The sequence below is a fragment of the Pyrus communis genome, chromosome 12 (genome assembly GCF_041283825.1).
Source record: "Pyrus communis isolate YQ-2024b chromosome 12, ASM4128382v1, whole genome shotgun sequence".
In the NCBI taxonomy this organism is placed as follows: Eukaryota; Viridiplantae; Streptophyta; class Magnoliopsida; order Rosales; family Rosaceae; genus Pyrus; species Pyrus communis.
Genome location: NC_142576.1, coordinates 6,357,953 through 6,385,848, shown reverse-complemented (window position 1 = coordinate 6,385,848; position 27,896 = coordinate 6,357,953). Strand labels below are relative to the sequence as shown.

The following is a 27,896-nucleotide window of genomic DNA, read 5'->3' as shown; positions in this document are numbered from 1 at the left end:
TTTGTTTTCCTACGTCTGATCAATAATTGAGCTCACTATATAAATATGTAACCTCTTGAAGCTTTAGTCATAGCGCAGAGACTTTAGATCAACAGAAAATCCAACGGTTTTGATTGAGCAGAGAGAAACCTGAGAGAGAAAGAGAGAGAGCAATGTCCGTCGATTACTACAAGCTTCTTCAAGTTCAACGAAACGCCAAAGACGACGACTTGAGGAAAGCCACCGAGGCCAAGCTCAATCTAATCAACGATGCCTACGAGGTATGTGATCATTCGGATTTTAAATTTCTTTTTCCTAGTAAGCGATATTCTAAACTATTCTAATTTGTTGGCGGTGTAGATGGTCTTTGTTGATGCTGTTTCTTATAAAAACACTTATGTTCATAAATGCTTTCTAATGTAAAGATGGTCTTGTTTGAAACTATTTATGTAGAAAACAGTTTTATTTGTAAGTGCTTTTATTAGAAGTGATTTTAGTAAAGTCCGTGTTAAAACATTTCAAGCACTTGGAAGTGGTGCTTTCTTCATGAATCAAAAGCGCTTTTAGTTGTAGTATGCAGAATGGGCAGGAACCGCTGCAAATTACGATTTTAGTTTATTTTAACTAAAATTGGCAAATTGAAATTTGTTGTTAATTATGGGTAAATGGTCAGGTTTTGAGTGATCCCAGAAAGCGAGCGGTGTACGATCAGCAGGGCGAGGAGGGTTTGAGGAGAGGGGCAGCGCAGCCTTCTCATTCACCCGGGTCTGGCGGCATGAACGGCAGGTGCCCTGACCCATTCACGCAGTTTTTCGGGGCAGGGACCGGTAGCTCTCGGGTTACGGAGTCCATGAAACCGGAAGATATATTCTCGACGTGTTACGGCGGAGGGACGATAGGGGGAAATGGATTCCAGCCGATAGGGGGAAATGGATTCCAGTCGTTTGCATGTTCGGACTCAGGACCTGGAAGTGGGCCGAGGAAAGCCGCGGCGATTGAGACGACATTACCTTGTACTTTAGAGGAACTGTATAAGGGCGCCACCAAGAAGCTGAAGATTTCTAGGGATGTTCTTGGTGCTAGTGGGTAAGTCCCTCCTTCCCTTTTTTCATGAATATATATTTTTTGTTTAATTTTGTGATCTGGGAAGTACTTGTTTTGGTTGCATGATCTAATAGAAAGGAACTTTGAAGTACATTTAAATGTTCTATTTTTTATTTGGTGCAGAAGAAAAAGCACAGTGGAGGAAGTTCTAACAATCGAGATCAAGCCAGGGTGGAAAAAGGGCACAAAAATCACTTTCCAAGAGAAAGGGCACGACACACGGCGAGGTGTGATACCAGCAGACATTGTCTTCATCGTCGATGAGAAGCCTCACGGTGTTTACAAGAGGGACGGGGACGATCTGATTGTCACTCAGAAGATCTCTCTCGCGGAGGCTCTGACGGGTCACACCGCGCAGCTGACAGCCCTAGACGGGAGAAATTTGAGTGTCTCTGTTGATTCCATTATCAGCCAGACCCATGAAGAAGTGGTTAGAGGGGAGGGGATGCCTATCCAGAAGGAACAATCCAAGAAGGGGAACTTGATTGTCAAGTTTAGCGTCAAGTTCCCCAAGCTCACCCCGGAGCAGAAAACCAGCATCAGAATGTTGCTGACATCTTTGTAAACGCTGGTTGTTAACTCGTAGCAGTCCGTATTATCTTTCTAAGTAGTGTAAGCTTTCCTAGGTGTACTAAGTAGGTGTTTGTTGCGTTTGCTTGTGTAACAAGGAGATTGCTACTCTATCAGCAATGGCAAAAAATCCTTTCATGTATGTATGTTTTCAGTGTGTCTAATACCTTCATCAATCTAAATATTTTCGAATGAAAATACACTTTGTGTCGTAATCCAATATCACCAAAGGCAAAAGGCAAATTGTTTTTTGAAAATACTGGTATGATACTTAAAAAAAAATTTATAATTCTTAAAAACAACTTGGATGAACTTCTCTCAAGAACATTTTTTTTTTTACAACCCAAAAACTTGTTTGATATCTAACCTGGAAACTATTTTAAATCTTCAAGGATTTAGGCTATATAACCCAAAAACTTGTCTTACAAAACCACTAGGTGGCAATGACTGAGGGAGGATATTAAGGTCGGGTTGGGATCCGAGAAGCGAACCGGAAAATACTCACCAAGACCCAATATTTTGACGATTTGATTTGGCACTCTCGATTTCACACTTCATACTAAGAAGTCATGTTGTCTTCAGATGGGTTTTGTTCACATATATGGTGGTGGGTTACTAATTTCAAATGTTGCCATTGAAATTGACCAAATTGAGTTTGAAGTAAAGCTTTGGTAATGGTGGAGAGGTGAGGTTGGGGCTTGCGGGTGATTAGAGTGAGGGGACGGTGGGTCAGGGATGGTGGGAAGAAAATATCTCAGTCACCGGAAAGATCCATGTCATGGTCACCGGAACATCTGTCAATCGCCGGAAACATATCTCTTATCATCGTCAGTTACTCTCAATTGGTGTTTGGTGTCGCTGGCCTCGATGGCAAGGTCCTGCAAATGTCGCGAAGAAGAAAAAAAAAAAATAGTAAAAATAGACTTTTGTTGTTCTCAAAATTTAGGCTAGTTTTTGAGTTCAAGTTTTGCAAAACAGGCTTACCAAATAAATATTTGAATTGTGAATTAAGAAACTGTTTTTGAGTTAAAAACCTTGAACTCAAATAGAATACCAAATAAGGTCTAAATTACTTTTCCTCTCTTATCCAAAAAAATAGTGAACCCTCGAGGAAGTTGTTTTTCATGTGCTCCGAAACCCCTCAACGAAGAGTTCATGAGCAAAAGCAAAAGCAAAAGCCATCTACTTTTCTTGAAAAGCAGCTACTCAACCAAACAGTCTTCTGCTACGTAGCTCAAGCCACTGTACTGGTACCTTGCCTCGGAAGGCTTGCGAAAATACCTTTTTGCCCCTCTGCTTTTGCATATTCCATCCACCACTGGGACCCTGCTCTGTTTTCTTTCGTCTGATCAATAATTAAGCTCGCTGTATACATATGGTCTCACTTGAAGATTTAGTCACAGCGCAGAGAGTTTAGACCAACAGAATATCCAACGGTTTTGATTGACCAGAGAGAAAACTGAGAGAGAGAGAGTCAGAGAGAGAGAGAGAGAGAGAGCAATGTCCGTCGATTACTACAAGCTTCTTCAAGTTCAACGAAACGCCAGAGACGTGAGGAAAGCGGTCGAGGCCAAGCTCAATCTAATCAACGATGCCTACGAGGTATGTGATCATTCGGATTTCAGTTTTCTTTTTCCTAGTAAGCGACATTCTAGATTACACTAATTTGTTGGCGGCGTAGACCGGCATGGCCCGGCTTACGTCTCAGGTTATGGAGTCCGTGAATCCGGAAGTGATATTCTCGACGTTTTTAGTCGGAGGGACGATAGGGGAAAATGGATTCCAGTGGTTTGAATGCAGGGACTCAGGACCTGGAAATGGGCCGAGGAAAGCCGCGGCGATTGAGAGGACATCATTGCCTTGTACTTTGGAGGAACTGTATAAGGGCGCCACCAAGAAGCTGAAGATTTATAGGGATGTTCTTTGTGCTAGTGGGTAAGTCCCTTCGTCCTTTTTTCATGAATGTATATTTTTTGTTTAATTTTGTGCTCTGGGAAGTACTTTTTTGGTGCAGAAGAAAAATCACAGTGGAGGAAGTTCTAACAATTGAGATCAAGCGAGGGTGGAAAAAGGGCACGAAAATCACTTTCCCAGAGAAAGGGCACGACACACGGCGAGGTGTGATACCAGCAGACATTGTCTTCATCGTCGATGAGAAGCCTCACGGTGTTTACAAGAGGGACGGGGACGATCTGATTGTCACTCAGAAGATCTCTCTAGCGGAGGCTCTGACGGGTCACACCGCACTGCTGACAGCCCTGGACGGGAGAAAATTGAGCGTCTCCATTGGTTCCATTATCAGCCAGACCCATGAAGAAGTGGTTATAGGGGAAGGGATGCCTATCCACAAGGAACAATCTAAGAAGGGGAACTTGATTGTTAAGTTTAGCGTCAAGTTCCCCAAGCTCACCCCGGAGCAGAAAACCGGCATCAGAATGTTGCTTTTTATTTTTATTTTATTATTTTTTTTTGGGAAACCTCGACGGTACAAGAGAAAAGCATCATAATGTTGCTGACATCTTTGTAAACGCCGGTTGTTGACTCGTAGCAGTTCGTATTATCGTTCTAAGTAGTGTAAGCTTTCCTAAATGTTCTACGTAGGTGTCTGGTGTGTTTGCTTGTGTAACAAGTAGATTGCTGCTCTATCAGCAATTGCAAAAAATCCTTTCATGTATGTATGTTTTCAGTGTGTCTAATTTCTTCATCAATCTAAATATTTTCGGATGAAACGTTGTGTGATTGAACGAGAAATAGATGCAGTTGAACCAACGCCGAAACACGACGCAGATGCAATTGATGCAATTTCCTCTTCTACCTAGAAAACAAACGCGCACGGATGGAGAGAAAATTATGACACTGAAACAATGTACATATCCCAAATCAACAAAAAACCTAGTCAAAAGTGACAATGACAGTCTTAACCGGAGCTCAAACCAATTGCTGGAGTTGCTGCCCTGCCAGTTTTCTTTCCGGTTAGCCCTAACTTGTTCATCATCTCAGCTTGGTTCTCCAGCATTGCACTCATCTCGTTCGACATTTCCATCTCCTGCATGTGAAACTGTCTTAACATTTCTATGAGAAGGTTCCTCATATCCTTGTCTACGGACATGCGAAAAGAATGGAGTGTTTCTTGCAGAGAACGTCGAGGAATCTGAAATGCAAAGGAATTTCGCTGCTGTGCATCTTGTTGATGCACATTTTGGAGATGCCAAGTTCCTCCTTCCATTGCTGGAAGACCCCCTCACACCTAATCGTTAAAGGAGTATTTCTGACATCGGCAGTCAACAGTGCAAAATGTAAATGCTGATATCCATTCATATTCATAAAACATATGGACCGATCACAAAAAACGTTGATTAGTTTAACACGTATGGATGACTAAACGATCTTGAAATTGAATAATTTTGTCCAAATATGATCTTTAGATGGTGATAAAGAGAATGAATAGTGTCGATTATGATGTTCAGACGGTAAAATTTCGTTAATTGTAAGTGAGGGACAAGTAAATTTTTCATAAAAAAACTTGTTTATTTTTCCTAATAAAGTCCCTTTTGATACATGTGACTATAAAGGAACATAACCGACCAAATCGGTCACTACCAAATTGGTTTAGCTTGTTTGTACTAACTAATTTGAGGTCTAAACCGAACCAAACCGGTTGACAACTACACCTACTCACCCATACAAAAAAACCCAAGAAAATTGGGGCCAAATTGCAAATTAGAACTAGTATAGAGGCATATATGTGAAATTGATACAATATATGTCCTTGCTAAATTAGAATTTCATAGTATTTTAGATTCTCCATAGAAGTCGAAGGGGGAGTGGAATTATCAAGTATCCGCGACCTAAACACACCCTACTCTCTCTGTCTCTCTCTCTCCCCTCGCACGTTTACATGCATCTCTCTCCTCCTCCGATCTGTCTTCATGCTTTTCCCCTTCCCTCTCTCTAATTCGAACTCTTTCCCTGCACTGAAACCCTAACGCTAGATTCCCAATTTCTTCCCCAAAACGCTCCCTTTTAGATCCCATGGAGATGGCCTCGAGTCCGCGAACGGTGGAGGAGATCTTCAAGGATTACAGTGCACGGAGAAACGCCGTAGTCCGCGCTTTAGCTGACGGTACTTCAATCTCTCTCTCTCTCTCTCTCTCTCTCTTCTCTGTTTCTCTCTCTTAATTTTCTTTCGGGTTTTGGAAATCTCTGACCTTTTTCGGTGGTTTTGGTTTCTCGCAGATGTCGATCAATTTTACGGACTCTGTGATCCAGGTAAATGCCTAATTGTAGATCAGACTTCTAATTATATTTTGCTTGCTTTTGTGAAATTTTAATTGTAATTTTACCCTAAAGTCTCTGGCTTTTGTAATTTTGTATGAAAATATGAATGTATTTCTGTAATTAAATGCTTAATGAATTTTGTAAAAATAATTTGTATATGTTTCCTAGAGACTGAGAATTTGGAAGAAGCTAGGAAAGGGATACATTTGTCTGTTATTTTTTATTCTGCTAAATCTTAATTTTTACTGTAATTGGGTGCTAATTAATTGGATTAATTGTTAAAACTGGAACCTTCTGACCTTAGCTTCATTTAAGTTCACTTTAGGTAAGCTGAAACCAATTTCTATTTTTTTTGTTGACCCAATTCATGGTTTTCTTTGGTTATAAATCTTCGGTTTGGTTTAGAGAAGGAGAATTTGTGTCTTTATGGGCACCCGAATGAAACCTGGGAGGTGACACTTCCGGCGGAAGAAGTCCCACCGGAGCTTCCTGAGCCAGCACTTGGGATCAACTTTGCAAGAGATGGCATGAACCGCAAGGACTGGCTCTCTCTGGTTGCTGTTCACAGTGATTCTTGGCTGCTCTCTGTCGCGTTCTATTTTGGAGCACGTCTTAACCGCAGCGAGAGGTATGAGATATTTCTTTTGGTGTTGCTGCACGTTGGTATAAATAGCTGCTAGTGTTCGTTGTCTTATGTTGTCGATGCATGATTTAAGATGTCTAGATCCTGATTTAAAATTTCTTTTCATATAATACCTGATGCAGAATAGCTACATGAGTGGAGCAATTGGTATAAGCGCTAGCTATCTCCACTAAATTTTGAAATCAGATATTATCTGACAGAAATCCTTTGTAGTTTAGTTTAATAGTCACTTTTCCAGTGTCCTGCTTTGACTATATACCAAACTTGAAACGAACCTAAAAAAGTCCATTATGGCCGTTGAAGAATTTTGAGCACTTGACCCCTTTTTTCTGCAACTTGCACCCAGGCTCCAAGTATAAAATGACTGTATGTTTCAGCTTTTAAATGTCTGTCATTGTTTGGGATTGAGGAACTTTATTGCAGCAAGTTCTTATGCATCTTTGCTTGAGTTCTCGATAGTTTTATTCATCAGGATTTGCTCTGTATATTTACAGGAAACGCCTATTTAGCTTGATCAATGATCTTCCTACTGTCTTTGAAGTTGTGACGGAACGGAAGCCCGTCAAAGAAAAGCCCAGCGTGGATAGTGGAAGCAAATCTCGAGGCAGCACAAAGGTCAGATGAATCTTTTCTTGTTTGTTTGTTTGTTTTTTTTTTTTTTTTTTTTTTTTTTTCCTTTCATCCTAGAATTTTAGGCCCTGTTTGGTATCCTATTTGAAATTTTTAATCATTTCTCAAAACATTTGTTAAGAACATTTTTTGAAAAGAATTTTCTTTAAGACTCAAAAACTTGATTGGTTTGCGATTTAAATTTTTTAAATCTTATGACTTAAACTAGACAAATAGATCTAAAAAGAGGGGGTCGCAGGAGAGGGAGAGAGAGGAGAGAGGATAAAGTAAGAGATGATTGAAGGAAAGAGAAAGAAGAGAGAGGATGGGATGAGATAGAGGGGAAGAAGAGTGAGAGAAAGAACCGAGAGAATGAAAAGAGTGGATTGGAGGAGAGACGAAAAAGGTATAAAAAAAAGGAGAGAAAAAGAAGAAAAGAGAGAGAGAGATTTGGAGTGAGAGGGGAGGAGGGAGAGAAAAGAAATGATTGAGTTTAAGTTTAAAAACTCACTTTTTATGTTTTTAGAGAATAAACTATATTTTTTAGTTAGTTTTGAGTTCAATTTTTGAAAATAATCCTACCAAACAAGTTTTTAAGGCCTAAAACTTGAAAATTGTTTTTGAGTTTAAAAAGTTAGATTCAAGGAGAGTGTCAAACAGGCCTTTATATTACCTGTTCTTGTGTAAGGTTCTTACTTGTTGAGAATCTTTTGCTTTGATGTACAGTAAATTTCTTTTTCCATCTCAAGAAAAGAAAAGAACAAAAACAGAAACCACGGATGTCGATGTACTCAAAGATGTCATGTCTTATAATTGCTAGCTTTTCAGTACTGCTGATGTGGGAATTTGGAATATGTGTTTGTTATATAGTAGCCATTAACTTATTCGTCTTCTCTATAGAGATCCGGTGATGGACTAGTGAAAAGCACTCCTAAGCTACCACCTGATGAGAGCTTCGAGGAGGATGATGATGAACATAGCGAAACTCTCTGCGGGAGCTGTGGCGGAAATTACAATGCAGATGAATTTTGGATCGGCTGTGACATCTGTGAGAAATGGTTCCACGGAAAATGTGTTAAGATAACACCTGCTAAGGCCGAGAACATCAAGCAATACAAATGCCCGTCTTGCAGCTTGAAAAGGGGCAGGCAGTAGCGGACACTCAACCCAAACCATCGGACGAGAACAAGGCAGATAGCGTCGTCTCAGTGGCTGACAAAGTAGTATAGGAAATGTCACTACTTAATGTACTGCATTTGTTGTTGTGATGCTTGTTCATAATAGATGCTCTGTTCAAAGGGTTTGGAGCCTTTCTTCTTCCCCACCAAACGTTTGCTTCGGCTTTTATATTATTTATCTTGCAGTTATTAATCATGACAAATTGTATGAATTATATTTGAATCTTTCAACCTTATGAAATTAAGATGAGTGTAAACCAGGTTTGGCAAATCTGAAATGACTCATTTTCAAATGTACATGTGGCATTCTTGGTGCAGGGTGTAAGTTTATATTGAAAGTTGGAAGAAGAGAGTCATGAATTGAGAAAGTTAGGAGTTAGATATAATCTTGGAGGTATTTTATGTGTAATAAATATGTATCACGTGTAAAGTGCACTGAGGGAGGGAGGGGTTTAGTTTTACAATGGACTGAGGGAGGGAGGGGTTTAGTTTTACAATGGACTAGTAATAATGTGGTTCAAATTTGTCTTTGACAAGAATCGAATATTAATCTCGTCCTAACAAATGTTAGACCGTAATACTAAGTGGCGTTCCCATAACATTTTTAATTAGTATAGAGTTTCTCCTCGTCCCCTGGCCCTCTTGATTTGATTAATTAGTTGGGGTTGACTTACTCGGATGTCTACATGTTTGTTCACAATTTTACTTTTATTAGTCATGACACAATTTTATTTTTGGTTAATTCTATTGAGATCAACTATTTAGATCAAATTTTATAAATTATATGACGTAGTTGTTGATAATTAGATTATTATTTTAGTGTTAATGAACATGCTTATTTTTCATTAGTGACATCAATCTATGCTATATTAATTTTTATTTAAAACATATATTAAAGAAAATTACAAATATAACAGCTGGGCATCTACAATTTCTAGCAGTCTGCATTTTCCTAGTGAATAAGGTTTGAACTTTGACCAAGATAAATTTAACTTCGTACATAACACTGCAAACAAAGAATTTAAGTCGAAATATTTGACTTAGAAAGTTTTAAGACAAAAAACAATAAAGTTTCAAATGTTGTGGACTCTGCTGCGTTTTCGTAGTTTCATCCGACCGTGAGAGACAGCTTAAGGTATGTATCCAAACGCAGTACTCTCCACTAGTTCACATCGTCGTTTGGTTTTGTCTACAACTGTTGGTGCTTCTTGTACATGTTATTCTTTTTGTTGTAATCGTGTTCCTCCTCTCCGCAAAGCTCTGGAGCAGCTTCTGATCTTTGACGAATTTGAGATGGGTTCAAGCCGATCAGCGAGCTCTGCGGCGAATAAGGAACGCCTGCGATGGACGCAAGAGTTGCATGATAGGTTTGTGGAGGCAGTTACTAAGCTTGGTGGCCCTGATCGTAAGTCTAATTAATCTAGGTTTAGTTCATGCAGTTTATTAACTTAATGTGACATGAATATTGTCCCAGTTACTTGAGAAATACTTCGAGTAATTGAGGATTTAGCTCCTCTGATCTCTCTGTATCATGTGATTCGAGAGTGGTTATGTAACGCGAGAGATAGAGAGAGGGGATGAATTCTCGGTGATACGCTCGAATCCCCCAGTTATTAATATGGTGTGCATGGCTTGTTCTATATAGCCGTTGTGTATTTATTTAGGTTTATAATCGCATTGGTTTTATATGGGCAACACCAAAGGGTATCTTGAAGGCCATGAGCGTCTCTGGACTGACCATCTACCACATCAAAAGCCATTTGCAGGTTCGTTCTCTTTCCCTTTGTCACGCCCCGGTTTTGAGATATGATCAGTTAAGACCAAGGGAAAACAACGGGAAAAAGTAAAACTTTGGACTGCACTGCATATTGTATCTGATTTTCGATAATTTTCCAGGAAAAAGTATCTGATTGTTTTTTTTTTTCTTTTTATGATTTTCAGAAGTACAGAATCTTGAAGTTCATTCCAGAGTCGACTAGTAGTAAGTTCAATCTTTAATCTTCTATTTATTGCCTTTATAAATTTTGGCACATCTGATGGCATCTAATTACCTACTGCTTACTTATCGTGTGGTACTATTGTTTCATTTTCCACAGAAGGCAAGCTTCAGAAGAAAAACATTTCAGAAATGCTGCCTAATTTCAGCACAACATCGTGAGTAATCATGTTCCCTCTCCCTCGTTGAAGTTAAAAAAAAAAAATAACAACCATGTTGTATCAGTTAATTGTTGAATTAACTTCACTAATAAAATTTTGAACCTACAGTGTGTTTTGAACAATTTCTAGTGCTTCTCAGCTCAATGAAGCCTTCAAAATTATGCAGATACAAGTAAACAGGAGACTCAGTGATCAACATGAGGTATATAAATAAATTATTTATCCAAATCACAATCTGCAAAATTTCTACCTCCATATAAATTGACAGGCTATATATGTAACGGATGTCCGTTTTAACAACGAATATACGTTGATGTGTCATTTATGTGTGTCCATATTCTTGTCACAAACAAAACTTACTGACATGTTATGTCAAAGAGGTTTCTGTCATATGAGTACCGAAAAATACAGTCACGGTCACCAAAAATTACTAACAAGATTCTTTTTGTGGGTTTATTTTTAAGGCGCAAAAGAGCCTGAAACAGAAATTTGAAGCCCAAGGAAGGTTTCTTGAAAGATATTCAGCAGAACGCCATAACACAAACAAGAACCGCCCGATCCTGATCACAAAACCTAAAAAAGCTCCCTTGTCGCAGACGTCGCTGCCTTCTCTCTGTGACGACTCAGAATCAAATGCAAAGGACTTTGCATCCGACTCGGAGCCTGACAGAAGTGAAACAGAGTCATCTGCAGAACAATTCCAAGCTCTGAAGAAGAAGCTCAGGCTTCACCATCACCAAAATGACCATAATGTCCAGCTTGCACTTAACTCAGAGTTCTCCTATATCCCTCATGACGACGACCGTATCAGCTTTCCTTGGAAGTTTGCAGCCTGCTCATCTCCTTTACCTTTAGTAGTGCCCAGCTGCTTTCTATAAACTAAAATTTGATGAGTGCCATATATATGTATGTGTGTGTGTGTGTGTGTGTGTGTTTGTATAAGAAATGGGATATTTTGATTTTGATGCTTCCATTTACTTTGCTTGGAAGTTTGTGGAAGCAATCAAAATATCCATCATAGTATATACGTAGAGATTAGTAGTTGAAGATATTTCCTAATAGACTTTTTAGTTAAAATGGTCCCTGAGATTTACATAGCACATCACTTTGGTTCCTGAGATTTCAAATCAATAAAGTGGTTATGAGATTGTCCACCATCCATCATTTTGGTTTAAAAATTTCGTTAAGTGTTCTGAAGCTCTTGACCGGAAGTTTGGGCAATTTTCAAAGCTATGTAACTCAATTGTTTCTAAACCAAATTTGACCCATAGTATATCAAAATGAAGATAGGAAAGTGTAGAATAAGATTATATCATTTGTGAGCCCAATGATTTCCGGGGATGGTCGGAAAATAGCCTCAAAATTGACTGGTCCGAGGAAAAACCGGAAAACTCGCCGGAAACTGGGTAAACTTTAAACGTTCATAACTTCTTCAATATTCAACGAAATCAAGTGATTCAAAAATGAAAATCATACTTCTAGATGAGACTAAGAGAATGGTACCATCTTCAACTGCTAAATAGCCGTAGGTTGGCCGGCAAATGGCTCAAAAAAGGCTATCTTGGTCTCGAGTTAACCACTTTCGAGCCATTTTTCGGCCAAAAAATGGCGAGTTAGCATCAAAGAAGGTACTAATCTCTTCTTCTCGTCGATAAGTATGATTTTTGTTTTTGAATCACTTGATTTCGTTGAGTATTGAAGAAGTTTCCGGCGAGTTTTCCAGTTTTCCCTCAGATCGGTCAACTTTGAGTCTATTTTCCGGCCATCTCCGACAACCATTGGGCTTACAAATAGTATAATCTTATTCTACACTTTCCTATCTTCATCTTGATATATTATGGGTCGAATTGGTTAAGAAACGATTGAGTTACGAAGCTTTGAAAATTGCCCAAACTTCCAGCCAAAAGCTCTGGGACACTTAACGGAGTTTTTAACGGAAGGACCAAAATGATGAATGGTGGACAATCTTAGGGACCACTTCTATTGATTTGAAATCTCAGGGACCATTTTGACTAAAAAACCTTCCTAATAAGATCTTGGCAACACTTTCTCTATCGCCAAATACATGTATAAATATTTGGGATAAACTTACACTACTACGTAATACATGTGGTATTGTACTCTTTTGTTTGGAACTAAAACATGACAACCAAGTCTTGGCACCAAAGGCATGCGTCTTCTTCATTGACCGAGTTCAAACACCATGAAACTGTTCAAATACCATGAAACTTAAGCTTATTTCTGGTCCTCATTTTCTTCTTCTTTTTAACAAAACCAAGTCTTCGAGATTTTATCAAAAGAATTGGACCGCTATACGAATTACGAAGTCTCCAGACTCGTGATCAGTTTGAGTCGGCAAAGAGAGGACGTACGCTTAACTTAGGTATATTGAAGAGAAAGGGTGATTTGCGTAGGCAGATTTGTACCTTATAGCGATTGCCATTGGATATTTCCACATCATGCACGATTTTAATCAATTTGTTCTTTCATTGGAGAAGCTTTTGGGTTGTCATCGTCAAACTAGTATATGGTAGAGTACATGCCGGAGTAGCAATTGTGCATATTTGTTTGGATATTTAGTGGTGAGTTAGGCTGTTGACGCGCGATTTTTAACCAGATCGGATTTGTGCTAGATTCATGCCAGAGTAAGCCATTGTGCATCTCTAGTGGGAATCTAATGCTTTAGGGACGTATAACATTAATAAATATGCACATAACATAACATAAGGTGAATTTGCAAATATATCACATTGAAAATATAATACTTAACTTGTCACATGCAATTAGAGGTGGCAAATCAACCCATTAGATTGTTAGTAAATACTCGTTAAGACCAATTTAGTTCAATCTCACCTTGTACTTTTGTCATCACTACCAATATTACCCTTATATTATGGTAATATCTAATTAAACTGGTCTTAACATGTACTCATAAATAACCCAGTAAATTGAGTGCCCAGCATAAATAAAAATTACAAGATTATTCTAGTGCAACAACACGACCATATATAATATTCTAATAAAAGGCATGGAGACTAATACTATTCATATGATTTTAAAGATTCAATTTGTGCCTTTCCATTAGGCCCCTTCGTCCTAATGTAAAGCCGATACTCATCAAATGTCATAGGCGAGTAAAGGGCAGGTCGATCATTTGTGACAAGAGCTTTGACGGGTTCAATAATCAAATCACTCTTTGGGTTGTAAAACAAGGCCAGTGAAACTGTCTTTAACTGAATTCACAATCACTCTATGCTCTACACTTTTGTAAATTGCATTGCTCAACACCTGAGTTTGATCTCCGACGTTCATGATGAAGGCATTAGGAACAGGCGTCACAGTCACCCAATTTTCACCTTTACGAACTTGAAGTCCGGCCACATTTTCATCGGGTAAGAGAACGGTCAGGCCACCTGGGTCAGAGTGTTCTGAGAGACCAAGGGTTAGGTCTGGCTGAGGGCATTTTGAATAGAAACTGACCCGTAAACATGCCCCAATGTTCTCTTCTCCTCCGAAAGCATTGAGAAGTTGGTCTTCCCCAAGGCCAAGGTTTAGAGAAAACACCCTCATCAGAATCCCACATAGTTTAATTGTTGCTTCACTGTATTCTTCAATCAATCTCCTACAAACATGACATCGAAAAATTAGTACTTTGACTTATGACATGCAATAGTGTTTCCTAGTAATTCAAATGGGCTTAATAACGAGATAAATAAGTCGTCATGATCAATGATACTATACATCCGAAAAAAATGCTCTAACAAAATAAACGTATACAATGTTCCTTTCATAATAAACTGATAACAAAATTTACGTGTCTAAAAAGCCACCTAAAACAGACGAATTCTATACATTTTGGCATTAGTAAATCATTATATACACAAAGGAAAAGTCATAAAAGCACGTTTTCAACGTTGATAATAAATTCATACCAGAAAAATGAAAAGTGAAAAATACCTGCATGAAGATGGGAGAGCAGGCCACTTCTTGTGGTTTCTGAGCTGGGGAGGCATGTAATGAAGAAAGTAATAATCACTCCAATCCAGAATAGCCCCCTTCTCAACTCCCAGCCGACTTCCGTACCCTTCGTACGTATTCGGCTTGTTGGAGTACTCCTGCTTCACATCCAGCGGCTGCCCGAAGTACTCGCGCCATGTGTCCCTTGCCCGCTTCATCAGCTCGCGGCTCACCCCGTAGTTCACCACCTGAAAGAAAAACCCACTCCCTGCAGGCGCTCGAGATCGCACGCATTGTCGACTCGCGGAGGCTCCGCTTGTCGCTCAAAAGGTCCTGAAGGTCAATGGCCGGGATGTTGACGTCAGCATCGCGGTGGTCGTTGGTGTTTGGCGGTGATGGTCGTTTGGAAGGTGGCTGTATGTAGAGTTCGGGGATTGCGGTTATGCCGCTTTCTGCTAAGGACTGAACTCTCACGATAGGCTCAGGCCAAGACTGCAAGAGCAACACATGATTGTGGTTATGTTTCTAGAAAGATGGGTTTAAATCTGCAATGCAAGAGTGAGCCTGTAAGAGGAGGAGATAGGAGGTTTATATAGGGTAGTGGAAGGAGGGTGAGGGTGGGGGAATTTCTGGTTCTGACAAACTGAGTCCCCAGGTGATCTTTGTTTAGCTGGCATTTCTCATCGGGTGCATGAGGTCGTATACTCGTCCTGTCGTGAGTCCTTGCTTTATATATATGATTCATTGAAGGAATATAAAGTTGAGTACAATCACAAAATGTAACATTGTTCGAGATTCTGCCATTTCTGGAAAATGGTTTCTAATCAAGTCACTTCCTGATGAGGAATATAATTAATGATTGAGTTCTGAAGGTTGAGAATCTTGAGATGAGATAAAAGTACGTAGGATAGGTTTTAGTAAACATAGCTTGTATTTTTGCATGCATGCACATCTCCACTTCCTGGTGGGCTTCTTAACATCGGTTCCCAGTAGGATTTCATTGGACATACAAGTTGTCATCGGCGGAGCAATGAAGGGACCACAACGGTTCCAGGCCCATCTTAACATTTTTTTAACGCATAAAAGTTTAGTGTTATGCTTATATTTTTAAAGGTTTTGTAGTTTAATTTCTTTTTTACCGCAATCCGTTGCTTGTGAGTTTTGAGGAGGAAGGAGAGAGGAAGACAGTTAGAAAGACATGGGGTTTAAGTTTAATAATGATAATGATGAGGACAACACCATAGTAGACTCAAATGACAATAGTCAGTTCCTCATCACACAACGAAGTATGTTATATTAGATTAAGAGAGCTTTTCAAATTGAGACTTTGGAGCCCCTTAGGCCATCTCCAACCAATCCAGCCAGAGGGTCATAGGGCTAAAAATAGCCCGAAATGACACGAAAACCATCTCAAACCGAGGGCTAGGCCAAAGGACTTGCGGGCCCCACCGGACCAAAAATACCAAATCAGGCCAACTGGTTGGCCCAAATGAGCCAGCCAGCCATGGGCTGGCCTAAAGTTTGAATTGCAACGGCTACCTGGTGTCAGCTTGACACCAACTAGCAACAGCTAGCTGACGTCATGTTGAAGCCAGGTAGTTGTTCGATTTGAATTTATTTATTTATTTTTTGGGACAAAATTTAAAAAATAAAAAAAAATTCTATTTTTTTTTCTTATAACTACCTAAGCCATTAAACAACATTAAATAACATTAAACTTAAACAACATTAAACAGCACAATCTCCACCCTAGTACTACTTGGGCAAGTTATTCAAACTTAAACAACATTAAAAAGAAAAGCATTTAACAACATAAAACTTAAACGCCCACTCCATGCTTCTTTTGGCCCAAAGATGTGGAACAAGATCCTGTTGTAGGTACTTATTTGTGGCATGCAAACGTATCATCCTATGACGCCTCATGTACTCATTTAAAGAGATATTACCAGTTATTGGATCCAAAGGCAAATTAGGCCCATCATATATTTTTGCACTAGCCTTCCTTGACCTATTTGGATCATCTTGGTTGTCATCAAACTCTCCATCAATATAGCCATCTCACTCATCCTCCACAATCATGTTGTGTAATATGATGCACGACATCATGATGGAGTTCAATTTTTCTTGACTCCACCCTCTTGCCGGTTCCTTAATGATCTTACACCATGCTTGTAGAATATTGAAAGCTCTCTCAACATCTTTCCGGTATGCCTCTTGGTGTAAGGTAAACCACCTTTGGACGTCATTCACAGGGTTTCCAATTGTTTGGACAAGTGTCACCCACTTCGGGTAGATGTCATCCGTCAAGTAATACCCCATATTGTACTGATGCTCCTTGATGTAGTAGTCAAGTTGAGGTGATTTACCCTCCCTTAGGTTATTGAAGATGGGTGAACGCCTAAGTACTGTAATGTCATTTTGGGATCCTAGGACTCCAAAGAAAGCATGCCATATCCATGTGTCAAACGAGGCAACCGCCTCTAACACAATCGTTGGCTTTCTTGATCTTCTGCTAAAGCATTCTTGCCATCCGGTGGGACAATTCTTCCACTGCCAATGCATGCAATCTAATGACCTTATCATGCTCAGAAAGTCACGGTCTTCAACTTTGTGAAGAAGCCGATCTAGATCTACTTGATTTGGTTCACGGATATACTCGTCTTTGTAAATCTGAACAACAATGTGACATAACTTAGTAAGATTATCAAGGCATGTAGACTCAAACATACCATATGTATCATTCATCGCATTAGCTAGGGAGGCATAGGCCAACATTTGGAGTGCAATAGTAACCTTTTGATGAGGTGAGAAACCAAGGTGGCCTGCTCTGTCCAGTTTCTGTCGAAAGTATGGATTGACATGTTAGATATCATGAAGTAAATGCTCGAAGACATGATGCCTTATCCGGAAGCGACGTCTGAAATCCTCTTCGGTGTACACCGAGTTAGCGTTGAAGTAGTTGTTCATCAGAGTCTCATGCGTCATCTCTCTATTTCGTGGTTTGTAAGAGCAACCAGCAAGAGATCCACCCTATTGAGATTGTACTTCAGTTGACTCACATGCCATGACCCTAGCTATTGCTGCCATATATGTTGTGTTTCGCCATTCTTCATCTTCTTCATCGGACTCCTTATCTTCTCGTCTCATCTGCGCTCATTTATCTTCCAATTCAAAATTGGATGAGGACTCCCAGTTGGAATGTAAAGAGGATCCAAAGTTGGAATTCATTGCAAACTTGAATTGAAAGAGATATTGGAGAGGGCAAAGATGAAGGTGTGTGAACTATAGCCCAATATTCACCCTATTTATGGACATTGGAAGTTGAAGATAAGAAGTGCCGCCCAGATAAAAATCCTATCTAAAATTCGCACAAACAATTATATCTCGATACGTGACACTCGTAAACCTATCCAAAAAATTATTGAAATTACATATCGACAAGAAATCTGGAGAGTTACTCACATATCGACACATGACAATCAAATCCTATTCGAAAAATTATTGAGATTACATATCAACAAGAAGTCTGGAGAGTTACTCACATATCGACAAGTGGCACTCGAAATCCAATCCGAAAAATTATTGAGAATACATATTGACAAGAAATCTAGGGAGTTACTCACTTTAGCGACACGTGTCACTCGAAATCCTATTCGAAAAATTATTGAGATTACACCTCGAAAAATGATTGAGGTAGTTTAATTTAAGTAACCATATTAATTCAATTAAAATAATAAATTATGTTTGACCTATAGCCCTTTGACCCCCTCGGTTGGAGATGGTTTTTTATCATAGGGCTGTGTTTGGCCCCCTCGGTTGGAGATGGTAAGAAATATGGCCTGACACGATTCATTAGAATATTAATTTCTTGGAGGGCTATAGGGCTAAAGGGAGCCCTCTGACCCTCCGTCGGTTGGAGATGGCCTTAGGCTAAAATCCTGGCTAATTCGAGCAGGGACACCACAAGAGGTTGTCATTTAGCCGTTTTGGTATTAATGGCTAATTAAGTACTTAAACAGATTCTCCAAAAGTTTGCAATTAATTAGTTTAGGTAAATGGAGAAAATATGATAGGGCCAAGTGTTGTTTGTTTACAGAGAGGGCAAGATAAGGTAAAGAGATCCTATTCGAATCTCTCTTTCTAAAGCCCAAGGATCAAGTGATCCGGATCTTTAAAATTTGATTCAACGGCTAAAAATTATTATAGCTTTTAAAAGTTTTTACTAACTTCTCTGTTTTTAACCGTTAGATTAAATTTCAAAAGCCGTAATTATTTGATCCTTGAGCTTTGAAGGGAGAGATCTGGAGAGGATCTTTTTCCCAAGATAAGAATCGATAAGACGACTACTTTTTATAGGATGAGCTTATCTGTTCGGTACGTTTAAAAATATATTTGAACAAAAAAAATCCCTAATATAGTCTGAAAGTACTAAGAGACGACTGCCCGTTTATATAGATTACAAACATGAACTTGCATATGTGGAAGGATAGACCCCATTTTATTCATCAGGATGGTATATAGCACCAAACCAACATCTACTCATCTACGTCTTTCTTATTACCCAAAGCTTACTAAAAGGATATTTTATCTAACAATACTTGGTTATTCAAAGATAAGTAGAAACTCTTACTCAAAACTCTTAGTGTTTTAATCACGAAACTTTGTGCTTATGATCATAATCGCTCATATTATGAATCATACTATAAAGATCATCTCTGCAAAATATAAATTAAAGCTACATAGATGGTTCGTAATGCTTTTACCAATACCGTTCATTTGTTTTTAAACAGTTTGATGACTAAACGACCTTAGTTTTAATTGATTTTTTGCAGAAGCGATCTTTATAGAGTGATTTATAACATGAACGGTTTTGATTATAAACACGAACTTTTATAAATTGACAACGAACAATTTTGATAAATCTTGAGTAAGAGTTCCTACTCATCTTTGAGTAGCCAAGTATTGTTCTTGTAAGTTCTATTTTATCCCTTAATCTATTGAAAATTTTGGTCTGATTGGGTGAATTATGAAGACATTTTTAGTTCAATTCAAGGTTCTAAAAGACGCTAAGTGCTAGGCGGACGGTGGGTTGGGGCCTAGCACCTAGGCGGATTTAAGTAAATCTGTTGTATTTCATGTAAATAATGTCTGTTTATATTTAATATATATAATTTCATCATAAACTAGAAAATATAATGAAATATATATATATATATATATATATATATTATGAAGTATTGTAACATAATGAAAACATGGGTAGCAAACATATAATGTGTGTTTATTTAAGTGTTCAATAAGTCTCTTACAATTTATTGGAAATAATAAAATGCAAAAGGAAAGTTATCTATTTTCTATCTAAGTGAGTTGCCATCTAGGCAGGTGTCTAGACGGGTTTGGGCGGGTGCCTCAGCAGGTCTAGGCACCCTTTCTTAATTTTCAAACATTTAGGCATTAATCGGGGCAGTGGCCAACTGCCTAACGCCTAGGTGGGGCCTAGGCGGCCCTAGGTGGACCCACATCACATTGAACTTCAACAATCCGAATAATTTATTTTTTATATTGCACCTCATAGATCATTCTTGCAAAATATTAGCCAAATCAAAAATATTTGGGACACCTAATTTGGTTTAAATAATTGACGAATACTATGTTTTAAGAAACATTGAATTTCTTCGTGACAATTAAATAGACAAATGATTTCGGATTAAATTGAAATTTTGCAAGAATGATCTACGAATTGACACTTACAAAATAGACAGTTCAAACTAATCCCTATTTTTTGAAACAAATGGGAATCCCTTCCCTTGAACATATATATATATATATATATATATATATAATGAATGTAATGGAGTTTGCTATATAAGTCTTGCATTATACATCAAAAAACTGAAATTTCACGTGAATTTTTATGTTCAATATTGTGAATGATGAATATAGGCTGTGGGTCACTTAATGGAACCCCGAATAATATTCCCAAATCTTATCATCTTAAATTAGAAAAAGTGATAGATTATGACGCCTTTAAATTGCCGCTTTGTACTACGTCGTGGTATTCCTCTTCACTGATAAGTGAGTCTTAAGTTCCATTCTCGTCAAAGGCGAATTTGAACCACACTCCCCCTCTTCTCTAATGTAGATAATATCGTTTATTAAAAAAAAAAAAAAAAAAAAAAAAAAAAACGACGCCTTTCAATTACCTATATATTTTGTTTGTTTGCATACAAACTATTAATTAAAGAGTATGAGCATGAAAACCCTAGTGTATCTTGTCTGGCTTATTCTTGCTGGGTGGTCACATGGGGGATGAAATGTATCATGAAATGATACAAAAATAGCGCTTTGTAATTGTGAGTGTTTTCAAGAACTCTTAATGAAAGCCCTAATTTATGGCAGCAAATTTCTACCATGAATTGAATTGATGAAAACCTATGCACACAAAAAAAAAAGGGGGGTTAAAATGGAGTTAGACTTACATTGATGTGGTGTTAGTTAAGGGGCTTCCGATACCTAAGTCATAAAGACTATAGAAAGTAATAAGAGTATGGTGAAAGTTCTTGATTACTAGAATAAAGTGGCTTACTCTAGCAATTTATAGATAACTTAGGAGTTAACCCTAATGTCCAAGTTGGTTGAACTGGTAGCAAGGTGTTATCTAGTATGCACACCAATGAAGGAATATTCCTCTGAAATTTTTGGAATATAATTTGGAGAGTCTTGACATGTTAAATAGATTGATAGACCCATTACATATTAGAGTAATCTGCCTAGACACTGGTGATTGACTTGAATCGTTTTCGATGTATTGGGCCCGTTAGAGTTTAGCTAATGGTTTGCGTATTCCGTCATCGACAGGATAGCCATATATGGCAAGTTATACACGTAGCGTTTTCCCATTAGACGGAATATTTTATGTTATCACACAACCGTCCAAGATATTCACCCCATGGTAAGAGGCACTTCTCTCACCTGAAGTATAACGTCCCATTCCTCTCAATGCAAGAAAGCTCCCTTACTTTAGTGGGCTGGCTTGGACTAGGGTGCCTAAAGCCGGCCTGGCCCATTTAAGCCCAATAAATCCCTGTTCAACCTGCAAATATAGAGGAGCTTGAGGAAAGTAAAGGATGCCATGGGATTGAAAACTCGAGAAAGTAGTTACTAAACAAGTTGGGGCGCACAGAACCTAATCAATGTAGATGCTGCCTTGCATGTAATATAGGTTATAATAAAAAATTAAAAATTTGAATTTTGGCTGATTTTATTAAAAAAATGGATCAATTTGGGTCAAGTTGGACGGTTTTATAATATTGGTCAATTGAGTCAAGTTAATCCAACATATGTAACGCGGTGGGATTGTTTAGCTATTACGGTCACAGAAGCAATAACGGTAAACGAACTGGAACAATTGGAAAATATTCAAGTACCTAAAATAGTCAGCTATATTAGAATAATTATGTTGGAGTTGAGTTGTATAGCTTCTTAGGTACCAGTTGTTGCTTCATTGAATTTGCTTCATTCACGATTCGACTTTGATCGTTATGGACTGGTATTACGATCCAGTCCTAGACAAGCAGACCTAATTTTAACAGCAGGCACAATAACAACGAAAATGACTCCTTCTTTAGTAAGATTAAGAGCGTCTTGTAACCTAATTATTCAATCTGGAGATCCCAACAAGGCTGCCGGAGAAATCATTAAACCCAACGATGTCTCTTGCAGAGAAGAATTCGTATAGATTTTCCTAGAACCCCAGTCCTGCCTACCCGACTGATATAAAAGCAGTTGGGCTTCACAAAACTATTGCTCCTTAAATATACTGTATAATTATAAAATATTATAATACTTTTATACTTCATAATTTTACTAAGCCTTGGAGTTATGAGACTGAAAGTTTGAGTTGAGTTATGAGATTAAGTATTTTGAAGTTATGAGATTGTTTAAGTTTTGTGGTTAACAGTCTGATGATGACTATTTCTATAAAAAAAATTCTAATACTTATTTGGACATAGCTTTGAAATTTTTATTCCGTAATACTTGCATGTTAAACTGTAAACTGAACCAAACAAAATCGCAGCATTGGTGAACCAATTACGGTGGTTGGACTGGGATTTGGAATTTAGACAAATTGCAGTATACGATTTGGTGCATGGCTTGGACCCAATACCAAAGCAACCCTAAAATCAACTACTCTTCCCTAATCAATCTAATTATTATGGGAATTATTATTATTATTATTATTATTATTATTATTATTATTATCCTTTCATCTATTAATTTACACATATTCCTCCGGGGCTGATTGGGAAGGTCTTTATTACACAACCAATAATTTGATACATTTTCGATTAAGGTCTTTATGACACAACCGATAATTGGATACATTTTCGATTATGCCTTGCTCTAGCCTCTTTAGGCAAAATGTAATGTGTAATCCATATCCTTTTTTATTTTGTTTGTGCTAATTAAGTTCAGCAAACTTAAAAGTTCGAAAATAACTCAGCTCTTATGAGTAACACCAGCCCCAACTCTAGATATATTACGTATAAACAGTTTGGTTCAGTTAACTCATAGTTGTAAAAATTAAAAAGCACATACTAAGTTGATTCTTCTCGTTTAATTCAGTTTTATAAACTGAATGGAAAATTAAAAAAAAAAAATCAAACCAACCGAAACGGTTTTGATGTGGTTGGTTTTTCGATTATTTCTCTCCCGATTTTGGACTTCCACAATTCATGTAAATACGTCATTAGGATAGCCTATCTAGTTTGTTCATTGATTTGGAATCCACTCAAACCTAAAGAAGGTAGAAATGAATATAATCATATTCTTTATTTGCCAAAACAAGAAAACCTACTTCCAGAATGTAAAGAGTATGTTGACTAGTCAGTATATAAACGTATAGAGGAAGTACAGTAAAATTGAGCAACATCTTTCCTACTTACTTAAAAAAAAAAAAGAAAAAAAAAAAAAAAAAAAAAAAAAAAGAAAAAACATCTTTCCTACTTCCAAATGCATGATCCTTAATGGGCACGAGCTAGTGTCCTTTGTTGGCCAACCCTTGCATGCCTGGAATGATGAGTGGATGGTAGACGATAGTGCCTCCAAAAAGTGGTATATTACGTGAGCAAGTCAAAAACCCCTTTTTAAAAATCAAACTTCACAATTTAACATATAACAAACGTGCATGAAAATGGATAATATTTGCACTCTCTCCTTCAATGACGAGCTAATTCCCATCTTCACTGTAAAAATTATATATTCAGAATCGTTTATTTTTAATCTTTTTTTGTAGATTATTTCTACAAAAGATTGTTCAAATCTGATATATATTTGGTCATCTAAATGTATCAAATAATTCAACTGTTCATCATAAATATGTTATTTGCCCTGACACCTAAAACCCGCGTTTCCTTTCTACAATCAGTGCGTACGGAACCAAAACATGACAACCAAGTCTTGGCACCAAAGGCATGCAGACATCTTCATTGACCGAGTTCAAACAATATGAAACTTATGCTTATTCCTGGTCCTCATTTTCTTCTTTTTTTTTAACAAAACCAAATCTTCGAGATTTTAATTTTATCAAAAGAATTGGACCACTATACGAATTACGAAGTCTTAGACTCGTGAACAGTTTGAGTCGGCAAAGAGAGAACGTACATTTAACTTAGCTGTATTGAAGAGAGAGGGTGATTTGCATAGGCAGATTTGTACCTTATAGTGATTGCAATGGGATATTTCCACATCATGCACGATTTTAATTAATTTGTTCTTTCATTGGATAAGCTTCGGTTGTCATCGTCAAACTAGTATGCGGTAGAATCAATGCCGGAGTAGCATATGTACATATTTATTTGGATATTTTGTGGTAAGTTGGGCCATTGCCGCACCGACTTTAACCAGGCCCGATTTGTGCTAGATTCATGCCAGAGTAAGCCATTGTGCATCTCTAGTGGGAATCTAATGCTTTAGGGACGTATAACATTAATAAATATGAATATAACACACCATAAGGTGATTTTGCAAATATATAACATTGAAAATTTAGTACTTGACTTGTCACATGTAATTAAAGGTGGCAAATTAACTCATTAAGTTATTAATAGGTACTCATTAAGACCTATTTAGTTTAATTTCATTGTACACCATCATCATCACTATCAATATCACTCTTGTGTTATAGTAATATCAAATTAAATGAGTTTTAACAGGTACCCATTAATAACTTAGTAAATTAATTTGCCACCATAAATAAAAATTACAAGATTATTCTAGTGGAACAACACCACCATATAATATTCTAATAAAAGACATGGAGACTAATACTATTCATAGGATTTTAATGTTTCAACTTGTGCCTTTCCACAAGGCCCCTTCGTCCTAATGTAAAGCCGATACTGATCAAATGTCATAGGCAAGTAAAGGGCAGGTCGATCATTTGTGACAAGAGCTTTGACAGGTTCAATCATCAAATCACTCTTTGGGTTGTAAAACAAGGCCAATGAAACTCTGTCTTTAACTGAATTCACAATCACTCTATGCTCTACACTTTTGTAAATTGCATTGCTCAGCACCTGAGTTTGATCTCCAACGTTCAAGATGAAGGCATTAGGAACAGGCGTCACAGTCACCCAGTTTTCACCTTTACGAACTTGAAGTCCGGCCACATTTTCATCAGGTAAGAGAAGGGTCAGGCCACCTGGGTCAGAGTGTTCGGAGAGACCAAGGGTTAGGTCTGGCTGAGGGCATTTTGGGTAAAAATTGACCCGTAAACATGCCCCAATGTTCTCTTCTCCTCCGAAAGCGTTGAGAAGTTGGTCTTCCCCAAGGCCAAGGTTTAGAGACAATACCCTCATCAGAATCCCACATAGTTTAACTGTTGCTTCACTGTATTCTTCAATCAATCTCCTACAAACATCACACTGAAAAATTAGTATTTTGACATATGACATGCAATAATATTTCCTAGTATCTTTATCAAAAAAAAAGAAAAAAAGTACTTCTATTCATTCGTGAAGTCTATAGAAAATTATGATATATTATTCTTATACAACAACGGCAATCAACATATATATATATATATATATGTGTAAGATTTTTTGGATTTGTTTATGAATTTATGAAGAATGCAAAGATTAATCGCTCATACACGTGTGATCATCGACCAAAATCAATTGACATCTGTTTTCCTTGTTTTATACGGACCTGTAGCGCAAAACCATGCGCTTATATATATGATTCTAAATCTTATGTTAGGTATGAGCTTCATGGAAAAAGGACTACAAGGCCACAAGGTACCATAAATCTGCTTTCTGGAAAGTTTGCCTCATGATTTTTGTCACTTTTTTTGGTACGCCAATTTCAGTGGATCATGACTAACATATTTTTCTACAAAAAGATTTAGATCACTAGGTGACAAATATCGGCACCAAAAGTTTGGAAATAAGAAATTATGTATCCAATAAAACCAAAATTTGCATTCCTTTTGGTAAGGAACATGACTACATCTAAGATATGTTTAATAAACAACATCAAATATTTGGTAGGATATTGATATCAAACTAAAATCTTTAATAAATCTATAAGATACGTTTAATATTGACTCACAACAAGAATAATATATATTTCGAGGGTAATATTATAAATACCGAAATCCTAAATCTATGTTTTTTAGTGTTAAAATCAAATATATTCTGTTTTTGGTCAAACAGTTAGTCTAATTGTTCTACAAGTGCATGTATATCTATTATCTACCATCTGTCTATTCACTTATGAAATTTACTTTTTTGAGAAAAAGATATTTCTGTTCACATATACTAATTAAGATGTTGTGTAATGTTTGACTAAACAGGGATCATGATCCTTTCCTGAGCAAAGGATGAGGATCCTCTTGATCAAGTCTATCGAACCGTTAAAATTTTATCCAATGGTTACAAACAGGATGTCCCTCTAAAAGTTATAATAATTGTAGCTGTTAGATAAAATTTCAACGGTCCAATGGGCTTGGTCAAGAGGATCCTCACCCTTTACTCAGGAAAGAATCCTGATCCACTAAACACAAGGCTTACATGCATTTGATACAATCATCATCTCAATCATAAGATGGTGATTGTATTAAATACATGTATATGTTATAAATAATTTTTTAAAAGAAAGCACAACTTATACGCTGTCAATTCAAATGAGCCTAATAATAAGCCGTCATGATCAATCATACTTTACACAAAAAAAAAAAAAAAAAGAACTTTAACGAAAAGCTTCCTGCACTATTCACTTTAACGAAAAACCACATTTTTACACTAAAAGATCAATCATGGTAATATTCACTTTACCATTTATTTTGTTCTTATCGTTAAAATTCAAAATTTTCAAATCATTTTCATTAGTTTTCCTAAAAAAAAAGCTCTAACAGAACAAGTGTATCCTTTCACAATAAACTGATAACATGATTTACGCCACCTAAGACCAATTCTAGATATAGTGGCATTAGTAATCATCATTATATAAACAGAGAAAAGGAAAAGTCATAAAACGCACGTTTTCAACGATGAGAATACATTCATATCAGAAAAATGAAAAATACCTGCATGAAGAAGGGAGAGCAGGCCACTTGTGGTGGTTTCTGAGCTGGGGAGGCATGCAATGAAGAAAGTAATAATCACTCCAATCCAGTATAGCCCCCTTCTCAACTCCCAGCCGACTTCCGTACCCTTCGTACGTATTCGGCTTGTTGGAGTACTCCTGCTTCACCTCCAGCGGCTGCCCGAAGAACTCTCGCCATGTGTCCCTCGCCCGCTTCATCAGCTCGTGGCTCACCCCGTGGTTCACCACCTGAAAAAAACCCCACTCCCTGCAGGCGCTCGAGATCGAACGCATAGTTGACTCGCGGAGGCTCCGCTTGTCGCTCAAAAGGTCTTGGAGGTCAATGACCGGGATGTTGAGGTCAGCATCACGGTGGTTGTTGGTGGTTGGCGGCGATGGTCGTTTGGATGGTGGCTTGATGTAGAGTTCGGGGATTGCGATTATGCCGCTTTCTGCTAAGGACTGGACTCTTACGATAGGCTCAGGCCAAGACTGCAGGCAACTCATTGTGGTTATGTTTCTAGTGAGATGGGTTTAAATCTGCAATGCAAGAGTGAGACTGTAAGAGGGGGAGATAGGAGGTTTATATAAAGTAGTGGAAGGAGGGTGAGGGTGGGGGAACTAGGTATAGTTTCGGCGCCGTGAGCAACTTGATTTTCTCATCACCATAATTTTAAAACAAAATAAATGTAAGGGTTGTTTAGATATAGGCCCATACAACTCATATATCTCGGATAAAAACCCACATATGAATCAACATCTAGTAAAAACCCAAAATTTAAATAAATTGCCACATAAGAAAACAAGTAACCTATTAATATAAGTTATTTACAATT

The 27,896-nt window shown here is 37.7% G+C and overlaps 5 protein-coding genes and 1 pseudogene across 5 annotated transcripts; 4 read left to right on the top strand and 2 right to left on the bottom strand.

The window, feature by feature from the left end:
• Positions 1-56: 56 nt before the first annotated feature.
• Positions 57-1,851, top strand: LOC137744803 (uncharacterized). Its single transcript, XM_068484602.2, has 3 exons — positions 57-260; positions 653-1,065; positions 1,207-1,851. Exons 1-3 carry the CDS (start codon positions 153-155, stop codon positions 1,646-1,648), a joined length of 963 nt encoding a protein of 320 aa, XP_068340703.2. The 5' UTR covers positions 57-152; the 3' UTR covers positions 1,649-1,851.
• A 1,168-nt stretch (positions 1,852-3,019) lies between these two features.
• Positions 3,020-4,382, top strand: LOC137744804 (uncharacterized). The gene is made up of 3 exons (XM_068484603.2): positions 3,020-3,255; positions 3,335-3,588; positions 3,668-4,382. The coding sequence occupies exons 1-3, from the start codon at positions 3,154-3,156 to the stop codon at positions 4,158-4,160; spliced, it is 849 nt and encodes a 282-aa protein (XP_068340704.2). The 5' UTR covers positions 3,020-3,153; the 3' UTR covers positions 4,161-4,382.
• A 1,013-nt stretch (positions 4,383-5,395) lies between these two features.
• Positions 5,396-8,632, top strand: LOC137745193 (PHD finger protein ALFIN-LIKE 1). The gene is made up of 5 exons (XM_068485101.2): positions 5,396-5,776; positions 5,890-5,922; positions 6,337-6,559; positions 7,069-7,189; positions 8,084-8,632. The coding sequence occupies exons 1-5, from the start codon at positions 5,686-5,688 to the stop codon at positions 8,336-8,338; spliced, it is 723 nt and encodes a 240-aa protein (XP_068341202.1). The 5' UTR covers positions 5,396-5,685; the 3' UTR covers positions 8,339-8,632.
• A 735-nt stretch (positions 8,633-9,367) lies between these two features.
• On the top strand, positions 9,368-11,606 carry LOC137744846 (myb family transcription factor PHL5-like). Its single transcript, XM_088681997.1, has 6 exons — positions 9,368-9,766; positions 10,051-10,127; positions 10,303-10,342; positions 10,458-10,515; positions 10,648-10,720; positions 10,983-11,606. The coding sequence occupies exons 1-6, from the start codon at positions 9,499-9,501 to the stop codon at positions 11,394-11,396; spliced, it is 930 nt and encodes a 309-aa protein (XP_088538123.1). The 5' UTR covers positions 9,368-9,498; the 3' UTR covers positions 11,397-11,606.
• Positions 11,607-13,559: 1,953 nt separating this feature from the next.
• On the bottom strand, positions 13,560-17,460 carry LOC137744072 (jasmonate-induced oxygenase 3-like; annotated as a pseudogene).
• Positions 17,461-24,690: 7,230 nt separating this feature from the next.
• LOC137746081 (jasmonate-induced oxygenase 2) lies at positions 24,691-27,628 on the bottom strand. The gene is made up of 2 exons (XM_068486142.2): positions 27,062-27,628; positions 24,691-25,386 (listed from the first exon to the last, which is right to left on the bottom strand). Exons 1-2 carry the CDS (start codon positions 27,565-27,567, stop codon positions 24,804-24,806), a joined length of 1,089 nt encoding a protein of 362 aa, XP_068342243.2. The 5' UTR covers positions 27,568-27,628; the 3' UTR covers positions 24,691-24,803.
• Positions 27,629-27,896: the final 268 nt, after the last annotated feature.